We start from the raw sequence: 26206 nt of genomic DNA on the forward strand, positions 1-26206 counted from the left end.
AATACAATGCAGTATACGTATTTGATTTAAACGAGACATGTCTCTGAATAGAAAACAATATCTTTAACTTGTTTTTCAACGGATAGAATTTTTACGGTAATTATAAAATGAAAAAGTTTTGCATTTGTAATTTAAAAATTTTTTAAAATTATAAAAAATAATGCAAACTATATTCTATTTCTTAAAAAAGTTATATTTAATCATATAAAATATTATTTTAAATTCTTATATATATATTATAATAGTAATTTGAATGATATAAAATAAAATATAAAATAAAATTGTTATTATAAAATTATAAAATTAATTTAACTAATTTTTAATTAAACATTATTTATAATTTTTGATAGGTATCAAATTAATTCTTTATATTATATGATATATAAAAAAAAAATGTATATTAGTTTGGAAATTCTTTGTGGAATAATAGTAGCACTTATTATGTTCTACTATTATTTAACAATTAATAACAATTTTTGGAAAAATCGTGAAATATCTGGACCTCAACCTGTGATCGGTTTTGGCAATATGTTGAAAGTAATTTTAGGAAAGGAATCAATTTCACAATTTCTCACAAGAATATACAATGAATATAAAAACGAGCCCATGATTGGAATATTTTCAAAAAATAATCCTGCTTTAGTTATTAAAAATCCTGATCTTATAAAAACTGTTTTAATTAAAGATTTTCACAAATTCGCAAATCGAGGATTATTTCCAATTAATTCAGTAAGTATAAACATAATAATTGGATTCATGATTTTAAGATAACAATAAATAAATAAAATAATATTGTTTGTTTAATTTCATATCATATTTGACAAATAGATAAAATGTTTTGTTCTAATTTTTTATCTTAGTTTAAATAAATACTTTTTTAAACTCATTATTTATTTATTATTATGATTCATTTGATTTTTTACTTTTATAAATTTATTTTATATTTCTTTAAATAAATTCTTTATATAATTCTTTATATAATTTTTACAAATTCTATAATGTAAATGAATGAATATTCATTATCCAATATATTTTTAGTTTTAACTACGTTTCAAGTATTAAAGTAAATGAAAATGAATTAAAATATGAAATACATAATAGACGATAAAAAAATTATATGCTTCGAATAAATAACATTAATAATAATTATTTAATATATGCAATAATTATAGAGAGAACCATTGTCCCAGAATCTTTTCTCTATTGAGGCAGAAAGATGGCGGCCATTAAGAATAAATTTTACACCAATATTTACCACCAGCAAACTTAGAGGAATTTGTTCTTTAATCCTCGAATGTTCTGAACAACTCGAAAAATACATGGATACTTTAATAAGAAAAGGAGAACCTCTCGATGTTCGAGAAATTACTGCCAGATTTACCACTGATGTTATTGGAAGTTGTGCCTTTGGAATAGAAATGAATTCGTTATCGGAAAAGGAGAGTGAATTTCGTCGTCTTGGAAAAGGAGTTTTTACTCCAACTTTCCGAAGAATAGTGAAAACTAGGATAAGAAATTTGACGCCATGGTTATACAATTTCTTTCTTCGTATATTACCATGGGATGAAATCACGAAAAAGATTGTGAAATTAACGAGTGAAACAATAGAATATAGAGAGAAGAACAATATCGTTAGATCTGATTTTATCAATGTACTTTTAGATCTCAAAAGACATCCTGAAAAGATTGCTGAGATTGGTTAGTATAGTTTAATTGCACGAACAATTGGTACTAACATTGAAATTTAAAATTTACAATATTTCTTTTTTCTCACTTGCTTGTTAAAGAATTTGTTGCATACTAAAAATTTTTTCACATTGTTCAATTTTAATCCGATTTTCATAATCTAATTCAAAATGAATGTCGGCGATTGGTATAATATTCATTTTCTCGGTTATTATCGTATTATGTGTAACATAGTAAAAAAAAAAAATAATAATAATAATAAATAAATTATCGCATAATATAAAACGAAAATCAAAGATATGAAAAAATTTTTACAAATTATTCTTTTGATTCCATGTATAAAAAAAGAAAATGAAGTTATTTTAATTTTTTTTTCGAGTAAACAATTATCAATATTTTATTCAAATCTTTAAATTGTTAAAAACTAATGACATATGTTAATCTTTTCAACACAATATCTCGTATTTCTTATAAATCAAGTGATTATTACAAAATTTCTATTTTTGATGATTATTAAGATGCAAGAAAGAATTATATTGTGTAAATGTTTTTTTCTTTTTTGTCACAATTATAATAACATATATGCTAGTAATATTTTACAATAAGTCATTTTTATTCTAACGATATTTTATAAACAAACAAATAAAATACGTTTGTATTGAATAATAATATTATATATCGTTTCATTTATAAATGATATGGCATAAAACACATCTTACATAGAACAATATTACAGATGTATATCATTGATGTAACATAACCTGATGATGTAACAAACTTTTTTTTTTTAGAATTAACAGACGATTTATTAAGTGCACAAACTTTTGTTTTCTTTGGGGCTGGCTTTGAGACTTCTTCGACGAGCATTAGCAATGCTCTTTACGAGTTAGCTTTGAATCATGATATTCAGCATAAGTTGCGAGAAGAAATTAAAGAATTTGAAAAGAAAAATGATGGAAAATGGACATATGAAAGCATAAAAGAAATGCAATACTTAGAAAAAATTTTTCAAGGTAAGTATTATATTGTAATACCTAATATATTTCAGTTTCTAATTCTTAAATGAAAGTTTGAATTTTTAAATTATTAAATTTAATATGCAGAATTATTGAAAGTTTCATTTACATTTCAGTTTTATTAATGTTTCATTCAGTTTCATTCATTCTTCATATAATGATCTATTTTGATTACTAATTTTCTTTTTTGCATAATTGTTGAAAGTTTCACTTTCATTTCATTATCTTTATTTAATGATTTATTTTGATGCTAATTTTAATTTTGATCCTATTTACAGAAACTTTAAGAAAATATCCAGTTGTGCCATTTTTGAACAGAGAGCTAATAGATGATTATACCTTTGAAAATAGTAAAATAACAATTCCCAAAGGTTTAAAAATTTGGATACCCGTTTATGGCATTCATCACGATCCAAATATTTACCCAAATCCAGAAAAGTTTGATCCTGAAAGATTTTCAGAGGATAAAATAAAAGAAAGACATCCTATGCATTATTTACCATTTGGACATGGACCAAGAAATTGCATTGGTATGTATGTAATAAAAATTTGAAATAGATAATTGAAAAATAATATGAAATGAATAATGAAATTAATAATAATACAATTAGAATTTTGTATTTTTAATGTTAATAATTTGTTAAGAATTAATGTTAAGAATTTTGTTCCAGGTGCACGATTTGGAACATACCAAACAAAGATTGGATTAGTAAAAATTATTCGTAAGTATAAAGTCGATATTTGCGATAAAACATTAATTCCTTATAAATTTCATAAATTTGCAAATTTTTTGATGCCTTTAACGGGTATATATTTGATGATAACTGAGTTGGAAAATTAACATTTTTTTTTTAATTTAGATTTTATTATTTAATGTATTAATGTTTAATATAAAATGTATTATTTATTGTATTATTGTTTATTGTATTAATTTATATTAGTAATAACAAAAAATATATATTTAATGATAGTAATAATATATTTAATAATAATAAAAATAAAGCAGATATTATATAAAGTTACATACATTATATATAGTATGTATTAATAGTATATATTATAGTATTAATATATATTTATAATATTAGTATTAAGTAATGTATTTAGATTTATGATTTATTAACAATTTATTGTTAAAAATATTATATATTTTTATTTCTTTTTTCTAAAAATTTTCTTTTTTTATTGTTTTTTTCAAAACTTGTAAAATCTATGTAAAATCTATTATTACTTCATAAGAATATACACTATAATGATGGAATTGTATATAATTTAATATGTCAATTACAAATTATTTCATTATTATTGATAAAATATAATGTAACATAAAACATAAACATAATTTCTGTATGTATAATTCAAAAAATGTTCAATAAACGATTTAATTATAAGGCAATAAATAAATGTTTATAAAATTATTAAACTATTTTCATCTTTATTATCGAATATTAAAAAAATATACATTTCCGATTAACATAAAATTTAAAGAAAGGAAAGAGAAAAATCTAAATATAGAATTTCAGATTTTTTTTTTTTTTACAGTACAGTACATTGAATTCTATCTATAGAAAAGTAATAAATACAATTATTTTTGAAATAGTTACAATCGTCAAATATGATTGTTGTAATAATTTATTTAACATAATGTGATACATCGAAATTCTCACAAGTTTCATATATTATTAAATTATTTGAATATTTTTTGCACATATATTATTTACAATTATTACAATATTGCTTTGGATAAGTTATATTTTATTTTTTTATCCATTTTTAATATATATTTATGATAATATCTTTTTTCTATTATTTTTTAATTTTTTCACTATTATTTATTATGTAATATAATTTATTATATTTATATTGCTTTTGCAATCTGTTAGGTTTGAACTTCTATTATCTAATTTGCTTTTGAATTTATTGAATCATTCTTCTAAGAAAATCCTTCATTTATTCATTCACTATTCTAATTTTGATTTATTATTATAAATAATTATAAATTATTATAAATAATCAATTTTTTCGTTGTATTTTATAAGATACAATATTCTTTTTTATTTACTTTTTATCAATATATATATATATATATATATGATTTTTTGCCGATTTTTTCAGGAATTTGATTGAATTGAAATTGAAAGTGAAAATAAATAATTTTTTGAAAAACTTTTTGAAATGAAATTAATTTTTGGAATGAATTTTCTAAACAAGAAAATTCGAGAATCCCTTCTTTTTCAAGTCTTTGTAAAGTTAAAATCAATATTTTTCTATCTCTATATGACAATATGATAATCCTGCATAGCAAGCAAGTTTACATTAAAATTCAATTTTTTATGATCATTGAAATTAAAACAAATGAAAAAAAATTATTTAAAATAATAATTATTATTGGCAATTATATAAAAATCTATTTTAATCAATTCAATATCATTATCCATAATTTAATAATTAAAATATAATTTTAATATAATTTAAAATAAAATGATCACATTGGAGAAATATATTCCTTGATCAAATGAAGTTAACGATTTTATTTGAAAACACTATGCATATTAGAGCTATTATTATTGTATTACATTATTGATTATTTGATTCATAGTATGTCTATATAAACAGCATTCAATTTATTAGTTATCTTTATAGAGAAAATTCAATTATATTATAATTGAAATTTTTTTATTATTTTGTTAATAAATATTACTAAATATTGGCGTCAATTAAAAAATAAATTTTGTAGAAATTGAAAATTAATACATACAAATTGATTACAAAACTATAGAAAATTTCTGTAGCATTTAAGTTAGCTTTTTAAATATTTTTAATTTAAAAATAATTTAGAAATAAATGGAATTACACAATATTAGTATTATTAATTTTTTATTACAATATACATATATAATATATTTGTAATTCTTAATTTGGCATAAATATAGCAAGTTTTATGTTAGTTTTCTTACTTCATGCTGTTTTTATTCCTCGAAATCTTTTATTAGCTATTTTATTCAGTACACACTGTTTATTTGCAGTCCAAATGATATCTTGTTTTACTTTGCCATGAGGTGATGCACTATTAACATAAAAAATAAAATCAGACAAAATATTTTAGTAATAATAAAATATACAATAATAGTAATATACATTAATTATAAAAAAGAGAAAAATTTGCATATATCATAAATATGAAGTAAGAGAATAATCATTATAATGCATTTTGAACTTAGAAATGTTTAATAAAAAAATTAAATATACATCTTTCTAATATAATCTTTGACAGCCACAATGTGAAACATTATGACCAACGCGATAGGAGATCATCGGTTATTATTGAAATTAAATATATTGTTCTCTCGAGATTATTGTATTCTAATAACGAATAAACGAAATATCATTGTATAAATAATCTTAAATTAATATTAATTAATGTGTTCAAAAACATTTCAAGAAAGAAGAAAATACGAATTTGGTGAAGTCAAAAAAAAGCAGATAATTCGGATAATTAATATTTTATTCAGGATTATTGACGTAATTTTTCTTTGAAATGAAACATGAATATTGAGGTGTTTTATCTGAAGAAGATCAAGTATATTTATAAATCTCTTTTTCAGATAAAAGTATTCAATAAAATACAACGAATTTTGAAGACAAGATGTTCGATTTTTTTTTAGAGAAAAATAATAATGTTACGATAACCATAGTATGAAACATCATGATTAACATAAATCGATAGAAAATGACAAAATTGGTTATTATTGATATTCAAAATATCAAATATATCGATGAGTTGTTTTTCGAATGGAATAAAAGTAAATGATGTTATTCTCTGCTCTTCACAAGAACATTATATTATTAATAACTATGACAATAATTGTATTTGTTTGAAAGCAAAAAAAAAAAAAAATTGATGAATTTTAATAATACATATCTTATATTTTTTTTTCACTGTATAGTAACAACTGTAATATATAATGCATTTGATGTCATTTTCATTTTTATATTATAACGTATGTTCTTCAGAAAACGGTTTTCTAATATCTATTATGAATCATTTTTAAAGACATAAGAAATATAATATTGCAATGTAGCAAATACTTGAAATACAAAAGATATGTAGAAAAATTTGATATGTTTACATTTTATAGTAATTTTATACAAACTTTGATATATTTTATTGATCAAATAAAATCGATTTATTATTTCGAAATTATTTTAACACTGAAGGATAGTACAAACATAAGGGATATGGTGAATATAATGTGACAGAAAAAATTTAACAAAATATTTTGACAATATAAAAATTTACAAAATTCCAAATATTTATCGAGAAAAAAAATTCGTATATCAGCATCTAGTGATTTGAGTAATTTAAATAATTGTATAGACAGCATTTTATTGGAAAAACAAAAAAAATTGTAAAAAAAATACGGTTTTATGCTAAAACGTAGTTAACTTTGACAAATTAAAAAAATTATGATCTATAATTCATAAATATACATAATGTTGATAAATAAGCCGCAAAAAAATTTATGCATAATTTCTACAAATAATAAAAAATAATGAAATTAATAATGATATTGATCGATGGATAAAATAATTTATTTTAAAAAATGAATGAATAAAGAAAGAAAGAAATTTTTAAATAAAAATAAAATAAATGAAAAAAGAAAAAACATGAATGAATAAAGAAAAAAATCATTATAGAAAATATATTAATACAATTTTGTAAATATTAAATAAATTTAATGGTCATAAATTATTAGAAAAATAAATGGATGGAAATTTTAAAATAATATTTTTAACACTTTTTTTTTATAGATATAATTCTGATATAAATGGATCAGATATATATTGAAAATGCATTAACAAAAAAAAAATTGTACAAAAATAACTTGTAAAATTTTTGTTTTTATTTTTAAACTTGAAGAATGAACATTATTATATTATTTGAATATTATTCTGATTTTGATCAAAATATTTTGAAAATATTAATGAAAGAAAATCTTTGCTCGTTAATGCATAAGTTAGAAAAATTATTACATCTGATTATATATAAATAGAGAAAGGAAAAATTAGTTTATGAGTTTAAATATTTATTGATTAAAAACACGACTGATCATAATAACTAGTCATTTCATTCGTCAAAAATATGAGTTATTTTTAAAAAATATTATTGTAAAATGAAAAATAGATATGAAAATGAAGACATGTCCATATAGGATAATGTTAGTAGATTTATCAAAATCAACAACTATAACTAGATTCAAAATCTTAACAATAGAAAAATTCGCAGGAAAAAAGTATATGAGTTTACCCATCTAACTTCAATATGTCTTCTATGGTTGACAAGGAGCGCGTATTTATGCATCTAGCGATGATTCTTTGTTTAGTCTAGCTAAGAGCACGTGGTAAGAAGAATTCTTTTCGGAAAGTATTAAGGTGAGAATATATTTGATAAAAGGAGATATAATTTTGTTATTTCTATATTTAAAAATATATTTGTTCAAAAATTGAATCGTTTATTTTCCATCAAGAAATCCATCAGAAGAAAATGTTATTTATTTGATAAAATTATAAAAAAAATTATCTATTATGAAATATTAAAACGGAATGAAATTATTCAGAGCTGTGAAAAGCAAGAGAAATATTATCTCAGTTTTTTCAATCAAAAGAAATGATGTGTGATAATCATACAAAATCATATGTTGCAGTGCAGATAATTATAAAAATCACACAAAAAGAATTTTATAACTGAAATAATCAGATTTGCATTATTTCCTATATTTTCTGGATCTAGTATCATTTGATTATTATTTATTTCGATCGTTATAGAATAATTACAGAAAATTTTAGAATACATTACAGAAAAAAGAATTTAATAATGTTGAAGTTAAAACTTTCATATAAAACTTTTTTCAATCAAAAAAAAAAAAAAAAAAAAAAAAAAAATGAAAACTTTTATTAAAAACACAATTACTTTTAAAATAGAATGCTGTTATAAATAGCAATGAAAAATATATATGTTTATATAATCGATTGATTACAATTTTATATTTTGTTAGGAAATAAAAAAAAATGTTGGTTTTAATTGAATTTATTTATGTTACAACTCAATACATGCATTATTTATATAAAATGTACAAACAATAAAAACTATTTTTAAAATATGTAATAATAATTATTGAAAATTTCAAAATATTATTTTTCTAATAAAACTAATAATAAAATTTCTTAGTTATTTTTAATTTTTGATTTATCCTTATACTTAATATTTTAATACAATATGCATAGGTATTTAAGTAATGAATCACTTTAAAATCAATATTTTCAAAATGACAACTATATTGATATTGTTGAAGATCCTGCTATATCATTGATAGTGTGTTATCTAGTTATGAGAATATGTGGGAAAGCCAGCAAAAAACGTATGGAAAAAAGTATGTTAAAAATGTGAGAATTCAAAAAATTTTCCAATAAAACGAAAGTCAGCAATTTCAATTTGTTTTAATTTACTTTATTTTATTTTATTTTTGTTTCTTTTCATTCATCTTTAATAGTTATATCAGTTATATAATCCAATAAAATACGTATTCTATACACATAACCTGTAACAGATACAATACATATATCAGTCTTATAGTTTTAAATAATGGTTAAAGAATCTGAATGTTAAAGAATTAATTGAAAGTAAAAGAAGTAGCATTAAAATGAATCGGAAAAATTTTAGAAATTTAGAAAATTTGTTGTTAGAGATTGTTTTATTCTATTGTTGATTGAAAGATGGCAGTGTTGAGCATGAAATCTCAATTGTGATCGATGTTTTTTTGTTTGAATCTTTCTACGAAATATGAAGTATAATATAAAAAAATCACATCACTCGTGTCTCGATATTATATCTTGAATATAATTATATTAAAATATTAAAATTAAAATATAAAAATTATATTAAAAAATAATTAGAATTAAAATAAAATATTTTCATGAATCTTAGTTCACCATGTATAAAACCAAAATACAATTGAAACGAGAATTCATCTAACTGTAAATTATATGCAAAATAGATATATAATAAAGTTAATTAAAATTAAATTTTAAACAATAGAGTTAATATGAATAAAGCATCTTAAAAAAAAAATACTCTTCATATAATAATGAAAATGGTTTATCATAAATAGTGCTTAATTGCACATAAGTGCAATTATAAGATCAAATTTTAATTTCTTAATTTATATTATATTGTTTATTTGCATAATACTTTTTTTACATTTTTTTATTATACATGATCAAGATAATTAATTTTCAAGTTTTTTTAAAAAGATGATTTTAAAAAGATAAAAGTTGAAAATTAAGTTTTGAAAATTTAAATAATTTAATATTTAATATTAATATTTAATTAAATATTTAAAAAAATAAAATTGAAGAAAACAAATGTAATGATAAAAGGAATAAATCAGGAAGAGAGAAGGAATGAAATAGAAGAAATTAAAAAAAAAAAAAAAAAGAAACAAAAGTAGATATAATAAAAATGAGAAAAATTAAAGGGAAAATAAAAGGGATATAAGTATAGTAATAATATTTTACAAACGTTGACGATTATATTGAAAATTTAATAATTGTTTTTGGAATATAAAACAGAATATGGCTTTATCTATTATTTTATAAAGACTATATTGTAAAATATGACAATAAAGCAAATAAAAATGTGTTGCATAGAAATAAAAATAAATATTAGATGGCACAAATAGAACGAAAAATAGAGGAAATGGTAAAAGATAACTGGAAAGAAGAGATTTAATAAATAAATAAAAATAAAGAACAGAAGTAAAATAAAAACATGTGAAAAATATTTAAAATATTTGAAATATATTTAAATAAAGGTAAAATATATGAAAATTATATTTAGAAAAATTTGAATTGATAGTTTAACAGAGATGATGAATCTAGAACAATATACATATATATATAAGAGAGGAAAATTATAAGAGAGAAACGAAGAGAAAGATTATAACAGCAATGAGAAAGAAAAAACAGAGTAATGCAAATAAAATGAAAAGAAGATACAATGTAAGTAATACATAACCAAAGAAGGAAAGAAGAAAGGGAGCAGAGAGAGAGAGAGAGAGAGAGAGAGAGAGAGAGAGAGAGAGAGAGAGAGAGAGAGATTCAATATGAAAAAAAGTAAGAATGAGTAAAGATTAATATTGTTATGAGCTGTAATAATCATAGTATGCAATATCATAGTCAATAAAATAAACCGCAGCATAGAAAATATCGGCATCAATTGTTATTGATATCCAAAATATGAAATGAATTTAAATCGTATTCTGGACACAAAATAAGCAAAACAAACATATTACACTTTATTCCTTACAAAAACATTATATTGTTTAATAAAGTTTACTTACTAATATGTGAAAGTATATAAAATATACTTTCTTTTCTATATAGAATATAGAAAATTATAAATTACTTAATTAATTATTGTAAGTATTATAAAAATTGTAAATAAAAACATTATAGAAAAAGTACCAGTTTGATACAACGATATGATCAAACAATATGAAAAGCAGGTATCAAGTATCGAAAATGTCTTCTCAGTTTCTGGAGAAAAACTACGTAATTATTAATCGACGAAGTTTTCTATTAAAAATACAAACTTTCAAGAGTGAATCAGATTTCTTGTTGATATAAATGAAGATTGCTTCTTATATACTAATTTTCTTGAATAATTATTTTTAAAAAAGAAAAAAAAAACATTTCAAGAAAGAAGAAAAAAAAAGAGGACAAAGAAAAAGGAAAAATTTCTAATCATTTACAGGAACTTTATAAGTATTATACAAAACAATTGAACGATAAAAGATTGAATTGAAATTACGAGTTCCAAGATGTATTCGCAAAGAAATCAAAACATGTTAGAAAATTTGAAATCAATATCATATAAAATTAACACTAGAAAACATAATTTTATTAAACAAATACTGCACAATGATCGAATATTAATTGGACAAAATTATTTTATTAAGCTTATATTTAGAAAATTTAATTTTTAAAGAATAATATTGCTTTTTATAATAGTATTTATTATTTCATTAAAAATATATATAATAAAAATATGATTAAATATATAAAAAATATACAAATATATAAATATATAGAAAAATAAAAGATATAATTTAAAATAAAATAAAAAAAAATTAATAAATATTTAATAAATGTCTTGCTTTTTCCGATATTTGACCAATTGAAAGTATGAAAAATTAAACAATTTTTGCATGATAAAATAATTTATGTAAATTTACTGTCATGTTATTATTATGAACATAAATTTAAATATAAATTTCTTGTAAATTGTATAAATTTTTCTATATTAATATTATGGCCAGATAACAAAGCAATAAAATTCCTAAATTCCTTATTAATGTCAATTACCGTAATATTAAAGTTTCTTTTTGGAAATTTGAAAAATTATTTCCGTCATTACTTGAACCAAAAACTGATTCTGGCTTATCGACATTTAACTCCATTTTTTTTAAAATTGTTTTTGTATAATATATTTTCTTCGTTTTAAATCTGCTTTTTCTTTATCATTTTTTTATATTTTTTAATATTTATAAAGAAATTAATATGTAGTATAAGCAATCAAATTTTTTAATCCTTAAATGTAGTGTTGATAAACCAAAAGATAATGTTCAATATTTATATTTTTTTGTGTTAATTTATATATTATATAATATTATAATATATTATTATAATTCATTATTGATAAATTTTAGACTTTCTTCGAAAATAACATTTCATTATTGAATTTATTGTTGTAAGTATATTGCAAACTTTGTTAAGAAGAATTTATAATTTATTATGATTTCCTCATCATCAATAAATAATTTCATGGGTTTTATATTATCGATTTAATTTTATATTTTACTTTTCGATTTTAATAAGATCATTAGTTTCTTTGTAAAATATAAATTTTATAGATCGACAGAGTCGATCTAATGGAACATGCAGCTGGATTGTACCAATTTATATTAGATTTATTGTATTTATTTTATTGGTACGAAAGAAAAATTCATTATCATTTTCAATAGATTTAAATTTTTGTTTATATATACTATTATAATAATATAATAGTTAATATATGCAATATAATATATTGCTCTGAACTTCTATTACAACCCATTTGCAAATGAATTTTAATTCATTTTGATCTATAAATATATTATTATTTGAACTTATTATCTAATGATCTATCGTTGTTTACAAAGTAAGTTCTGCATTTGACTCAGTTATTTTAATAACATTATAAGAAGCAAGCATATTTAGCTTTTAATAAAATTATAATGTGATTAGTATTCTAAAGAAAGAGATGTTAAGAAAAAAAAGTATTAACAACAGAAAGTATTAACAAAAGAAATTATAGTTATGTGATGTTCTCAATCCTATTCTGTCCGATATTAAATTATCCGATAAGATTAGTGATTATTTAACAAAATAACAATAAAAACACTGAAAATTATAAAATGAAAAAAACACTATAAAAAGATATAGTGCATAGTGACCGCTCAAAGATTGAAAGGAATAAAAAAATTGTCGAAATTAAAAATATTATTTCTCTAAAATACAATAAATAAATAATAATAGAAATGCATATATTATGATATAAAATAGTTTAAAATAATCCATAAATAGGTTAAAGACTATATTAAAAAATCTGCTAAATGATGAACTGAGTTCAGTTGTATATGTCATGAATAGCCGTAAAAATTAAGATCAATTAAGAAAATTAAGATATAAAATTAAGATTTTAATATAATTTTGCAAAATTTTGCAAATCAAATATGGCAGTAAAAAAAGTTTTTACTTTTCATATATTCATTCTTGCTATATGGAATAATGTGAAACATAATTGTTTGTCATTTGTCAATATCATTGACAAATCATTATATTATAGAAATTTCTAATATATAAAGTAATTATTTAACTTACATTTATTAAAGTAATTACTTAAATTGACAAAAAAAATAAAAAACTTATTGATAATTTATAATGATTTAAATTAAATTAAATATTTTGAGATGTTATATCCATTATAAAATTAAAATTTAAATGCTTCTTAATAAATTTCAGAATATTTCTCAATTATTAAAATGCAATCGATCAGTTATCGATTAGTTGTCTGTCTATATATATATATTTATTTTACTTAATTTGTAAATATTTAAAAAGAAAATATTAAAAATTTTAATTTACAAGAGTTTTAATGTATAGTTACTATAGATTACATTAAAACAATTTTTTTTATGTATAATATTTTTTATTCATTTGAAAATGAATTTTGTCTAGTTAATATATGTTAGTATACTTGAATCATTGTGTAGCGACGATTAATTGTGAAGAAATAGATGAATTATTATTGAAAAAAATATTTAACATGAATAATAACAAAGTGATAGAAAAATCGAACAGTCTCTGAGTTTTTTATGGTATAGAAGATTTTGGATGATTGAATGAAATTATTAAAAAGGATTCTTACTCATTGTCAAGAAAAAACTCTTGCCTTATCTAGTTTCAGTTGGTTTTCACAGTAATTATTGACAAATCTTAATGAAAAAAATAAAAAGAAAATTGGTTTCTGTGTGAGAATTGGATTATGGCAGTTTAAAATAATTTTGAACTTTGCAATGTTTCTGTCACCTTTAATGGACCTCGTTTTGGCAGATCTCATTTGAAAAATTTGCTTATATTGAGATATGATAATCTTTGAAAAAATATTTGAAAAAAAAAAAATAATAAACTTAAAGAAAATATTCTTCTGTCAAATGAATTTATTCACGAGTCTAAAGAAATACAAATTTTTTTTTTAATATTGTCATAGAAATTGAAATGAAGATAAACCTGGATAAAATTAAAGCTATTCAAAAATAATTAATTCCAAAAAATATCTCTGAACTTTTTGAAAATTTTTCTGGGATTTTGTATTTATTATAGAAAATTTGTCAAGAATTTTTCATTTATTGTAAAATTTTTTCATCATTTAATTAAAAATAAAAGACAATACAATTAGTGCAATGAATGTCAAAAAACAACACTTAAAGCTAAATTTAAAAATAAAATTGCAATCTTCTGTACCGCGTCTTCACAAGAAGAGGAATCAAATTTACTTTATAAGGATATGTCAATTTTTGCAATTGGATTAATATTATTGAAAAACAGGAAATCGTCGATTATTTCTTGAAAACAGTTAAAACAGAAAAACAGAAATTAATTATGTCATTCGTAAATAATTGCTAATAGCGGTGGATAGAACATTTTCATTGCTATTTTTACAGACAGAAATTCCTACTGAGGACAGATTACGTAGCATTATAATAGTTAATATCCTTCATCGATAGATTAAACAGTTTGATTGATAAAAATATAACTTCAAAATTCAGCATCGAAAAGAAAAAATATATGTTAATGCTGTATCAAGAAGACTTTAATCGAAATAAATTGTAAAAACGTCAAAAAGAAAAAAAAATGTATTTTTTTTGTCTTGCGAATGATTTTGAATGAAACTTCGAATTTATAAGATTAAAAAATAATTCAATAAAAAAAAATTGGATTCATCTTTAAAGAGATAAATAAGAAACCAAAACTAAAATTTTTGTTTGTCATAAAATATTAATGTAAAACTTTCTCAAAATACAAAAAGGATTATTAAATGGGAATCGAAAAATGACGAAAAATTGGTTGTTACATCTCAAAAAAAGATTCTAAAAATATTAAAAAGGTGCTACGATTTGCTAGCAGCTATTTTGAAATAAACAATACACTGTCGAAATATGTCAGCAATTTTATTGGGTTTCTTATAAAATATAAAAGATTGATATTAATCTCGATATTATAATATCAATAACAAAAAAGGGATTTTATAAAAAGAGAGTTAGAATTTTAAAAATTTATAATGTTAGGACATACCAAATCGATGCTAAATCAACAAAGAAATTATAATCGTTAAAATTCTTCTTAAACACGTAATAAGTCATCATAGCCTTTAGAAAAATTCATTTCGATCAAAGACGAAATTTCGAAATTAGAATTTTTTTTTAAATTAATGAGATTGCTTAGAGTCAAAAAAACGAAAACGATCTATTACATCATGAAATAGATTAATAAACAATTGATCAAAATATTGTTCCTATATGTTTATTGCAGAAAACTATAATTAGGATAAATGAGTTCTTCAAAGTATATAGTCACACAAATGTCACTAACGATGATTAAAAGTTGCCCATCCAATTGTGGAGAAGATTATTTTTATTATTTTTTATTATTAAGAAAAAAGGATATGGAACATGCATATGAAAGAAATAAAGATTAGAAAAGATTTATCAATTCGTATCAAAAAGAAAATAGAAAATTTTTAACAAAAATGAAAACATGATATGATAGTGTACATCAATGAATTTAATGCATAAAACAAAATCTAAAATTCTACACATAAATCGATTGAAAATATAAAGACCACAAATCAAATATAAAGAAATAAAAGATTCTCGTCCAATAAAAGGGCAATCAAATTTCATTGCAAAACCGTGATATAAATTAAAATAAATTCTCGACTACGGAGGAAATAATTTCGATGAGGAATTTTTTCAAAGATATTCTCTTGAATCGATATTTGCAATAAGATATATACATATATATTGATCTATAATATTATACATGTATATTCGTAATTATATATTGGCAATGAATTATAAAATTTCTGAATATCTACCTAAGAAATTTAAATGAAACTGGATAATACCGTCATATTCTGAAAATAATTATTGAAGCAGAAATTAAAAAAGTTCAACAAATTAATTAGAATTTAGTACATATTAGTACTATATTATATCATTCTGTTAACAACGCATTTTATTTTTAAAGACCATTTTGATGGACTAATCGAAATATTAGAGTTTGCAAATCCATCTATTCATTGAAGATTTTTTTTTAAAAGCTTTACAACATTTTATAAAAAATATAAAAAATTAACATTTAATAAATTTGAAATATAGATATTTGATATTACTTGATAATCATTAAACACATATTACAATACACATTGGCTATTTATAAAGGAGAATAATATTACGATTACATTTTTGTTTTTGTTTTTCCATTGCTCTTTTTAAAAAAAATATAGAGAGATGAATGATTGATGATATGTAATCTAAAAAAATCACAATTTATAACGTATCTTAATTTGCATTATAGCATTACCTTATAGCATTATCCTCTGAATAGAAATATATATATATATATCAAAGTTTTTGAGAAAATAAAAAGAAACTTTTTTTTTTTTATAAAAAAAAAAAAAGAAAATAGTTATTGCTAAACCACCAATATGAATTTAAACAAAACTGCAATAAATTTAACAACTGAAACTGAATCACAACTCTCAAAATTCTTTCCAATAAATAAAAATGTAAATCTAATTAGAAACTAGAAAACTAGAAAAGAATAGATTGCTTGAAAATATAATAAAATTTATTTAAAAAAAACAAAAATTAATAAAATTACTAAGAAAAAAAATTTGGCAGATAAAAGAGAAGATAGAAGATCAAAGAAAATTTTTGAAAAAAATATTGCTTATGAAACATATAAATAAAAATAAAATTTATTTGAATAAGAAAAAACGAATAAATTAAAGAAATATAAAAATAATAAAGTCTTTTTAAAATTTGATAAAGAAATAAATAAGTATAGACCTATGTGATAATAGAAAGTGAATTTTCAACAAGTAATAAGCTAATAAAAAATGTTAGAAGATGGTTAGAAGAAGGTTAAAAGATTGACAGAATATAATGTTTAAAGAGGATGAAGATAATAGCATAGTAAAGAATAGTAGAGAAAAATTTAAAAGAAGAAGTAACGAAGAAGTGATCGAAAAGATTAAGAAAGACATCAAAAAGAAAGCGAGGATAGATTAGTGAGAAAGAGTGGAAAAAGATAGACAAGAAAAAGAAAAAATAAGGAAAGGGAAAGATAAGAATATTTCTCAAAGAAAGTGAAATCTTACATTAATATAGTTAAATATATAATTATAATTTGTTAAAGTTAAAAAAAAGTAAAAAAAAAAAGTAAAAAGAATGTATGATTAAAATAATAATTGCAATAAAGCAATTCGATGTAAAATAATATAAAACTAGTATTGAAAAATTTTAATATTATAATTTTGTCAACATTAGAAATACCTATTTCTATGAAAAAACAAATTAAGAGAGTTAATAAAGTTTTTTTTCATAAACAAAAAATAAAAACTAATACTAGTATAAAAATAAAAAACTATATCACCATTAAAATATGGAAACAAAACGCAGCTATCTTAATGAATAACATATATTTTATATTATATATTATATAAAATCATATAACTCGAATACAAAAACTTCCATATAATAAATTTATGTCATCTTAAAAAATAGCAAATTCGCTCAAAAAACCTAATAGAAAGTGACATCCAATTCGACTCGATAATATAATAAATCGATAATAATTAAAAATTTAAATATAAAAATATAGAACCAGGAGAAAAATGAGATTTTTGAAATAAGAAATTGAAAAAAATGAAAAAAAAAAATGGAAAATTTGACATCAGAATAAAGAGGCAATACACTTATTCGCTTTATTTGCGAGATTTATAAACATTCTATTCGGAGAAATTTTTTATATAAAAAAACTTTTTTTGTTCTTACCGCGCGCAGATATCTATTAAGCCTAAACAAAGGATGATATCTGAGAACATTGTTTTTGAGAATTTAGCTGACATTTATAATTTCTAACATACTTCAGATCAGTTGAACCGATTCTAACGGTGACATATTCCAAATACGATTGATTCAAAGACAAACAATATTGTTTTAGTTCGAGGAATCTATAAGAGAGATGTATTTATATCTGTTTATCATGAGATCTTTGTATACAGATCACCACTCAAGCAAGAAATTTCCTCGAATTTGGGGGATTATTGGTTATTGGCGTGCCCCACCGGGAAACTATGACTCTCTCAATTGAACTAGGAAAGGATTTTTCTGAAAGCTTCATTTACGAGTTTTATTAGTTTTATTCTAACATCATATCATGTTCTTCGACAAGATTATATTGCGACATTGTGACAGACCTTGCTCTCTAGTAGACACAATGTGCTTCGCACATGTAACTACTTAACATTGCATTAACATTAACTTGCTATGACATCTGTCGAAGAATATTCGACAAGCATCCAACTATTAGCTTACATCCATCAAAACCAATACAATACTATTATTGCAAGCGCGAACAATATCAAAGAAATTGAGAAACTCCAAACGTTATATCAAAGGAAAAAATTAAAAATAAAAAAAGAATTTTTGTATACTATATATGCTCTAAAACTGCTATGTTGACGTCTCAATATAAGAAAGAATAATGATTGTCTTTCGAAGAAAACATCAAAAGGAATTTAAAAACTGAATATACAAAAAAAGAAAAAAATACTTTTTTGTGCAATATTTCAGATTTGGAGCACTTTGAGTTATTAAAATCCGAGATAATTATTGCAATAATGGGATTACTTAAATAAAACTATATTAATCAAGTTATTTTTTATCTGTTTCGAATAGAAAAAGAATTATTTAACATAATAATGCGAAATCCTATGAATCAAGAACCATTCAACAAAAAATCAAAGATTTAGAATAAGAAGCTCTTGTTTATTTCATAAATATTGTATCGTTATTACTTGCTTAGATTGCTTCAGTGCTTCTTAAGGAAAACAAAGAGAAAGTAAAAAAGCTAATTGAAATATAGTAAAAAATTATTGAAAATGACGGCAATTATATCATCGATTAGATAAACTGATTTTTTTTATTATTTTAATGCATTAATAATAAAATTATAATAAAAATGAAAAAATTTTGCGATATCCATAATAATAATGAGTAAATAAAGTAAAAATGTGCAGTGTAAAAGTATTAACTTATTTACGTCGAAAAATCTTTTGTTTAAAAGATATTATTATTTAAAGTTCAAAAACTTTACGATATGAAAAGCAAGAAATATGTGAAGCGATATTACTTATGCTATACTTTTTTTATCTCTTATGGTATTTATAATTTCAAATTACAATATTTTATAAATTAAAGATATAAATAATTTATTTTTTGAAGTAAATAACGAATTAACCAATACAATAAAAATTATATAGCTCTTAAAAATAAGCTTAAAAAATTAAAAATTAATTTTTACATGTTTCTATAAAAAGATTATTAATATTGCATAATACACTTATTATATTAAATTTTTATTTAAAAAATTTTTCGTATGATTTATATTTTTCAAGTACAATTCTTTAAAAAAATATCAAATAATCTAAAAAATTATTATAAATATAAAATGAAGAAACTTATAATCGTAATAATAAGATAGAAAAACTAAATTGTAAGATGAGAAAAATGTTATAAATAATAATTGCATACGAAAAATCAAAAACGATATAGATTATTAAGTATATCAAAAGCAAAAGAAAAAATTTAAAATTAAGTTTTAATCTTAGATAAAACGAAAATTCAATTTTCGTGATCAAAGAAAAATTTATCATTTATAATACATGCCAGGCAAAATTCAGGTATGAAAACATATCTAAATATGTAATCTATATTTTTCGAATCTTCTTCTCAGAAGAATTCAAATCAAAAAATGAATAATTATTACGAATATGTAAAAGAACAAATGTGTATAGCACATAAAATGCATTTTTTAAAATTAGAAGAACTTTTTTCTGTGCGAATTTTTAAGCCTCATAATATTAATTCCAATCTTATAATTTTTTTGAAAAGGAAAATGTTTTTATAACAATTTATTTTTTTCAAAAAAAGCAAAAGAAACTAGAATATATTATGGATTTAAGATAGAATAATTCTAAGATTTTAGTGTTCTTTCTTTTAAATAAAATTGCTATAAGATTTTTTTTTATTTATTAGATTTATCGATGTCCATCAAATTACCTAACATCCATCATGTTACGTAATAAAATATTAGAAACAAGGTCGAGGATTGATTTATGAAGTGATCAAAATAACTCGAATTTCATTTTCTTAATATTCTCAATAAAAACCCATTTTATTAATTTTAATATTACATGAATCTTTTGTCATTTATGATATTATGATCTATATAATTTTTAAAGATTATATATTATCCATTAAGTTTTCTAGCATACTTAAAAAGTATATTATTTTTGTTGCAATGCTTTCCAAAAATTTTTTTTTTTTATACTACTCAAAAGAATTTTCGTTCAACATTGTCCATAGATTATTAATTGAATTGAATTTATTGATTAAGGTGAATAATAAATTTTCTCTATATCAAATTTTTATTCGTTATTTTCATTAAAAATTTGGTTGCTAGTTTCGAAACGTTATCCTATTTAAAGAATCCTAGTTAAAGATCCCAAGTACATTGTTTTTGCCGACTGTAATAAATTATTGTAATAATTATTAGTCGTCAATTTTTATTAATTTCTCAACATTATTTTTCAATAAGCAAAACTTTATATTATTGAATCACTGTTATACCAATGGTTGTTATGTTTTTTAAAACAGTGTAACGGTTTATTCTTTTCTCTTTTTTTCGTATTCAATGCTGCAAATTTCGTCCCATCTAATCATATAATCCTTTCCGAAAATTATGAAGTTTTATTGATATATTATTTAACAAAACGCAGATATTTTTTTTATTCTTTATATCAACAAAAAGATTTCTTTTAAATCATTTTTTTTCCGATTTCTATTGAAATTTAAATTCTTTTCACAATTCAAACTAAGAAATCTTTTTCTATTTCCCGAACCATTATTTCTAAACTATCATCTCTTATACAATATTTTTCTGGATTTACCAAATTTATTTAAATTATTTATCGTTCTTTTATATTTATCACAAATATTTTCTATTCCTATTCTTTCTTTTTCTATCTCTTCTGAAATTTCGTTACCATTCCATAAATTTCTGAAAATTTTTTAAATGTTTTTTAAACTTTCTATTATTTTTATTCATCTATATAATTCAAGATAATTAATAATAATTTTAAAAATGAAAGGTAACTTACATATAATAAAAATGCAAAATAAAGGATTTCCTCTAACAAGATATAATCTATTATTGTTAAATATTATATAAATATTAATTTATAATTTGGAAACAATATTATGAAATAATAATAATATTGTTTCCAAATTCACTCAATAATATCATTAAGCATATATTCAATAGATAGGAAGAGAAAAGGAAAATAAATTAGGATTTTGTTAATTGATTGATTTCAGTCATAAAAATACAAAAATTAAAAAAAAATTCACTTACATGTCCCTAAAAAAAAATCAAAACGAAATTTAAAAATATTTTGACTTATTAAATATCACTTTCAGAGAAAGAGATTTATTTATTAACAAATCATCAAATATATTTAATAATTAGACGAATTTCTAACTAAAATCGAGAACTTTAGTTTGATAAAAAAAGTTTTTTTTTTTAAAGCAGTTTGCATGCTTACTTCAGCTGAAAATAAAAAAACAATTCGCATAATATAATACTGAGAGTACTCAAAAACAAGAAATCTGAATATGAAAGTGAGTTGCCTCTTAACTCTTTTTTTTCAATTATATCTCAAAAATCTGTTTATATTAATTCAAATATATATTCATAAAATTATATAATATATTTATAGTTATAAGATCATTTTTTAAATTTGCTATGCTAGTAATTTAAATCATTGATAGATCACATTAATACATCACATTGTTTTATCGAAATATTCAAAATTGTTGAGACGGGTGTTATTCTATTGTATCTACTATATTAGCCATTATTTGCAATCGTTAGAGCTATATTTAAATCAAATTGTACTTTTATGTCGCTGATAACTTTAGCAAATTTGTATGAAAGAAAGATTATATCAATTCAGTTCAATGGACTAATATTAATCAATTTTCATGAAAGAAAGATTGCACAAATTCAATTTATATTCTGTTCTGAAAATCAGCTATTCTCAAAATAACTGTTTCAGATTTTTATTTCAATTCAACAACTAGAATACGCATTCAATTATATTCAATTATAAATTAAAGCGAAAAATATATCAGAGTATAATGACATAAATAATGGATAATAGAAATATACAGAAAAATTTGAAAATCAAAAATTGATGCTACAACATTTATATCTATATAAATAAATCGCTGCATATCCATTGGCGAAAAACTGATAAAATAACTGATCTTGCACGAAATTTATTCTCTAATAAATTAGTATTTCGAATAATTATTACTCACATGATAGTGCGACAAATTCGAGATAAAAGTTTATTACCCCCTCTATCATTAAAAATGACTTATTTCCTTTGTCACGTAAGATAAAATAGCACTTGGCTTTGGTAAAAGTTTAATTATTGAAAGTACTTTTGTTTAATTTAGCAATGATAGTGAGAATAATATCATATCATATTATTCTCAAATTTGTCGAAGAAGAATTTTTAATGATAGAGGGGATAGCAATTTTTTCGGCAATTTTTACTTATCTTTTTTTAAAAAATTGTTTGCATTATTTCAATGGAATGACTACATTAATCGACGAAATTTTTGCATTAAATATCAATTATAACATGTATTTTGGAAAGTATTATTAATTAACATAAAAGTAATTAATAATTATTAATTATAATTATAATTATAATATAATTATTAATTATCAACATTTTTAATAGACTGTTAAATATCGTGAATCCATATGATTGAATGATTTGATCAAGAATAACTTAGCATTAATATATGGAGAATTATTATAGCAGTAAAATATTGAAATTAATTTTATTTTTTTGCTCATAGTGATAAAAAAAATACAATATATTTATGAATTTTTAGGCTCACGACTTCTAAGAAAATTATATGAAATTATATCATTCAATTATACTATATCATTCAATTATTTTATGTATAATGGTATATTATTTCACTATTTTCGATTAAAATGATAATTTTTAAACGAAATATTTGAAGATCTGTTCCTTATGTGTAATTTACTTCTTATTCATCAGATTTAATACCATTGTATTTTTTTGAGATAAAAAATTGTTTATAATTCAGGATTAATAATTTACATTCCTCGAACAATTAAAAAAACGAATTGAATACACTTTGGATTCATCGATTTTGTGAAATCGATTATCAAAGTTGGTAAAATGTGAATATTTAATGTAATATAATTAGTTATCAAATTTCTATACTTATTCGCCATACTTCATCAATGAATCAATAGCAGTGAAACATATTCTATATTTCTGACCAAAATATTGTTATAATACTGTTAAGCATGACAACTATAATATAGAATATCATGGTCAATATGAATCAAAAGCAGGAAATGATAATATCGGTTATTAAAATTATATCTTTGTTAAAATTAAAAATCGATTTAATAATCTGATATCGATCACATTGGTTTGCTTTTTGCTTTCTAGAAGATATTATATTTTATGATAAATTAATTATCATTATATAAATAATCATAAATTAATAAGAATATTAAATTATAATTGTGAAAATATGTAAATAAAGATTATTATTGAAAAACGAATATTAGACGAACAATAATATTAAAAAGTTTATTAAAAAATATATTTAAGTCCAATAATGAGTTAATTATGATAATTATCCTGTATATGCTCACATTTTAATGATAAATATTAAATAAAATGTTTTTTAATTATTGATTAGGATATGATAGTGATATTGCTTGATGATTAGCTTATTAACCAAATTTACTTCTTTTGGAGAGAGTATAAAAAATGAAATATATCGTTAAGTAATGGTCAAAACATAGTACAGCACATTATTACAGAAACTACAGAAACATTGAGGAAAGTTTATAAACTGAATTAATTGCATTTAATTGATTTTAATTGAAAATAAGAAGAAGAAGAAAATTTGTTTTGATATTTTAATTTTAAATCCTATTTTATATAATATTTTTTCATATAGAATAATGCGAATTTGAGAATACATGATGTATTCTTCATGAATAGTTATTTTCACTGTATCAAGTGCCGTTTATTTTTACCTATTGTCCGTTATTATCTACTCAATTTAAAGCCTTAAAATCATTAGAACTTTTGCTAATATGAAGAAAGAATACTTTATTTTTATATTTTAATAAAGGAATAATTAATCACAATAATAATAGAAAGTTAAACGAGTTCCAAATCTAGCTCTATCTGAAGATATAAAAATAGCACATAGCAGAATAGCATTTTTGGGACAATATCTCCATCAAGAAAATACATTTCTTAGCATTTCGAAATTTAAAAAAACTGTTGATGATAATTTTAATATTCATTCGATTTGAGCATGAACTAGAATCTTCAAAATTTAAACTACTATTTACTATTTTTTTATTCATACATCTTAGAATTTTTGGAACGAATAAAATATCGATTATTTAAAATAACATTCGAAAGAGCAATTGAAATTATTGAATCGAATTTTGTATTTTTTTTTATAATATTTATATTCATAAATCAACTGCATTTACATCACATGAATTACAAATAATTGTTTTACAAAGAATTCTAATATAAAACTTATGATTATAATATGAAACTCACAAAAATTGAAATTTGAGATATATGATCACATATATCTCTAGCAGAAGTAATCAATCACAACAATTAATTATTTTAAATGTTTTGAAAATAATTCAAGAAATATATAGCAAAAATTGGTGAAGAAAGTGAAAAAATGGATTTTTGTTTATATGATAGTATCTTGCCGAAAAGGAAATAAAGTACAAATTTTAAATAAAAATCCACAGTGCTTGCTTGTGATTGTTTCATAAGGACACATTCAATAGCATTACTGGGCTGTTAGAAAGTATTCACGTAGAATTTAATTTAGTTATTTGGAAAATTATCGCTATTGTTATCTTTGAAAAATAAAATTTTTTAAAATTTTAAAATATTTGGAATACACATAACACATCAGACGACAAATCAATAAATAGAGTAAACAAAGAGGTTAAAAAAAAAAAAGAAAATACATCATTTATAGATTATCTTTTATTTCTGCTATTTAAACTACATTTTAATGATATTTGAAACACAATAGCCAAATTGGAAAAAGCAAAATAATTGCATGACACTTTGGTCCAATAACTATATTGAAATTACGAGTCAGGAAAACAATCCGATTTCCATTTTCTATAATCAGAGACTTAGTAAATAAACGAAAAAAAAAAAATTATTATAGACTATAATAAAATGATGGATAATATTGATCTGAATGATCAACTGCAAAGTTGAAAAAATTATACGATTAATAATATATAATATTATCGATAATTTCATAAATAAATTAGTAATGAAAAATCAATTTGTGGTCAATCTTGTTATATTGGTGTCAAAAGAATATCATGAAAACTCTTCTTTTATGAGAATATCCACAAACATGAGATTA

General features: G+C 20.9%; 1 protein-coding gene and 1 long non-coding RNA gene across 2 annotated transcripts in view; one reads left to right on the top strand and one right to left on the bottom strand.

The window, feature by feature from the left end:
* On the top strand, nt 1–4106 carry LOC100868853 (putative cytochrome P450 6a14). Its single transcript, XM_003698301.4, has 6 exons — nt 1–96; nt 351–729; nt 1173–1698; nt 2478–2699; nt 2981–3232; nt 3374–4106. The coding sequence occupies exons 2-6, from the start codon at nt 376–378 to the stop codon at nt 3541–3543; spliced, it is 1524 nt and encodes a 507-aa protein (XP_003698349.1). The 5' UTR covers nt 1–96; nt 351–375; the 3' UTR covers nt 3544–4106.
* A 1456-nt stretch (nt 4107–5562) lies between these two features.
* Nucleotides 5563–26206, bottom strand: part of LOC147656528 (uncharacterized) — an 84697-nt gene continuing 64053 nt past the window's right edge. Inside the window, exon 3 of the long non-coding RNA XR_015294262.1 lies at nt 5563–5769. This is a non-coding gene — a long non-coding RNA (uncharacterized LOC147656528). The remainder of the gene's footprint in view (nt 5770–26206) is intronic.

Source organism: Apis florea, unplaced genomic scaffold (assembly GCF_048593485.1).
Source record: "Apis florea isolate Af1SG1 unplaced genomic scaffold, ASM4859348v1 contig_3696_pilon, whole genome shotgun sequence".
NCBI lineage: Eukaryota > Metazoa > Arthropoda > Insecta > Hymenoptera > Apidae > Apis > Apis florea.

Bases quoted from the DNA above. Each gene is read 5' to 3' on its own strand.
- LOC100868853 (XM_003698301.4), top strand. From the start codon at position 376: ATGATATATAAAAAAAAAATGTATATTAGTTTGGAAATTCTTTGTGGA. The intron at 730-1,172 runs GTAAGTATAAAC...CAATAATTATAG, and splicing joins GATTATTTCCAATTAATTCA to AGAGAACCATTGTCCCAGAA. The intron at 3,233-3,373 runs GTATGTATGTAA...ATTTTGTTCCAG, and splicing joins TGGACCAAGAAATTGCATTG to GTGCACGATTTGGAACATAC.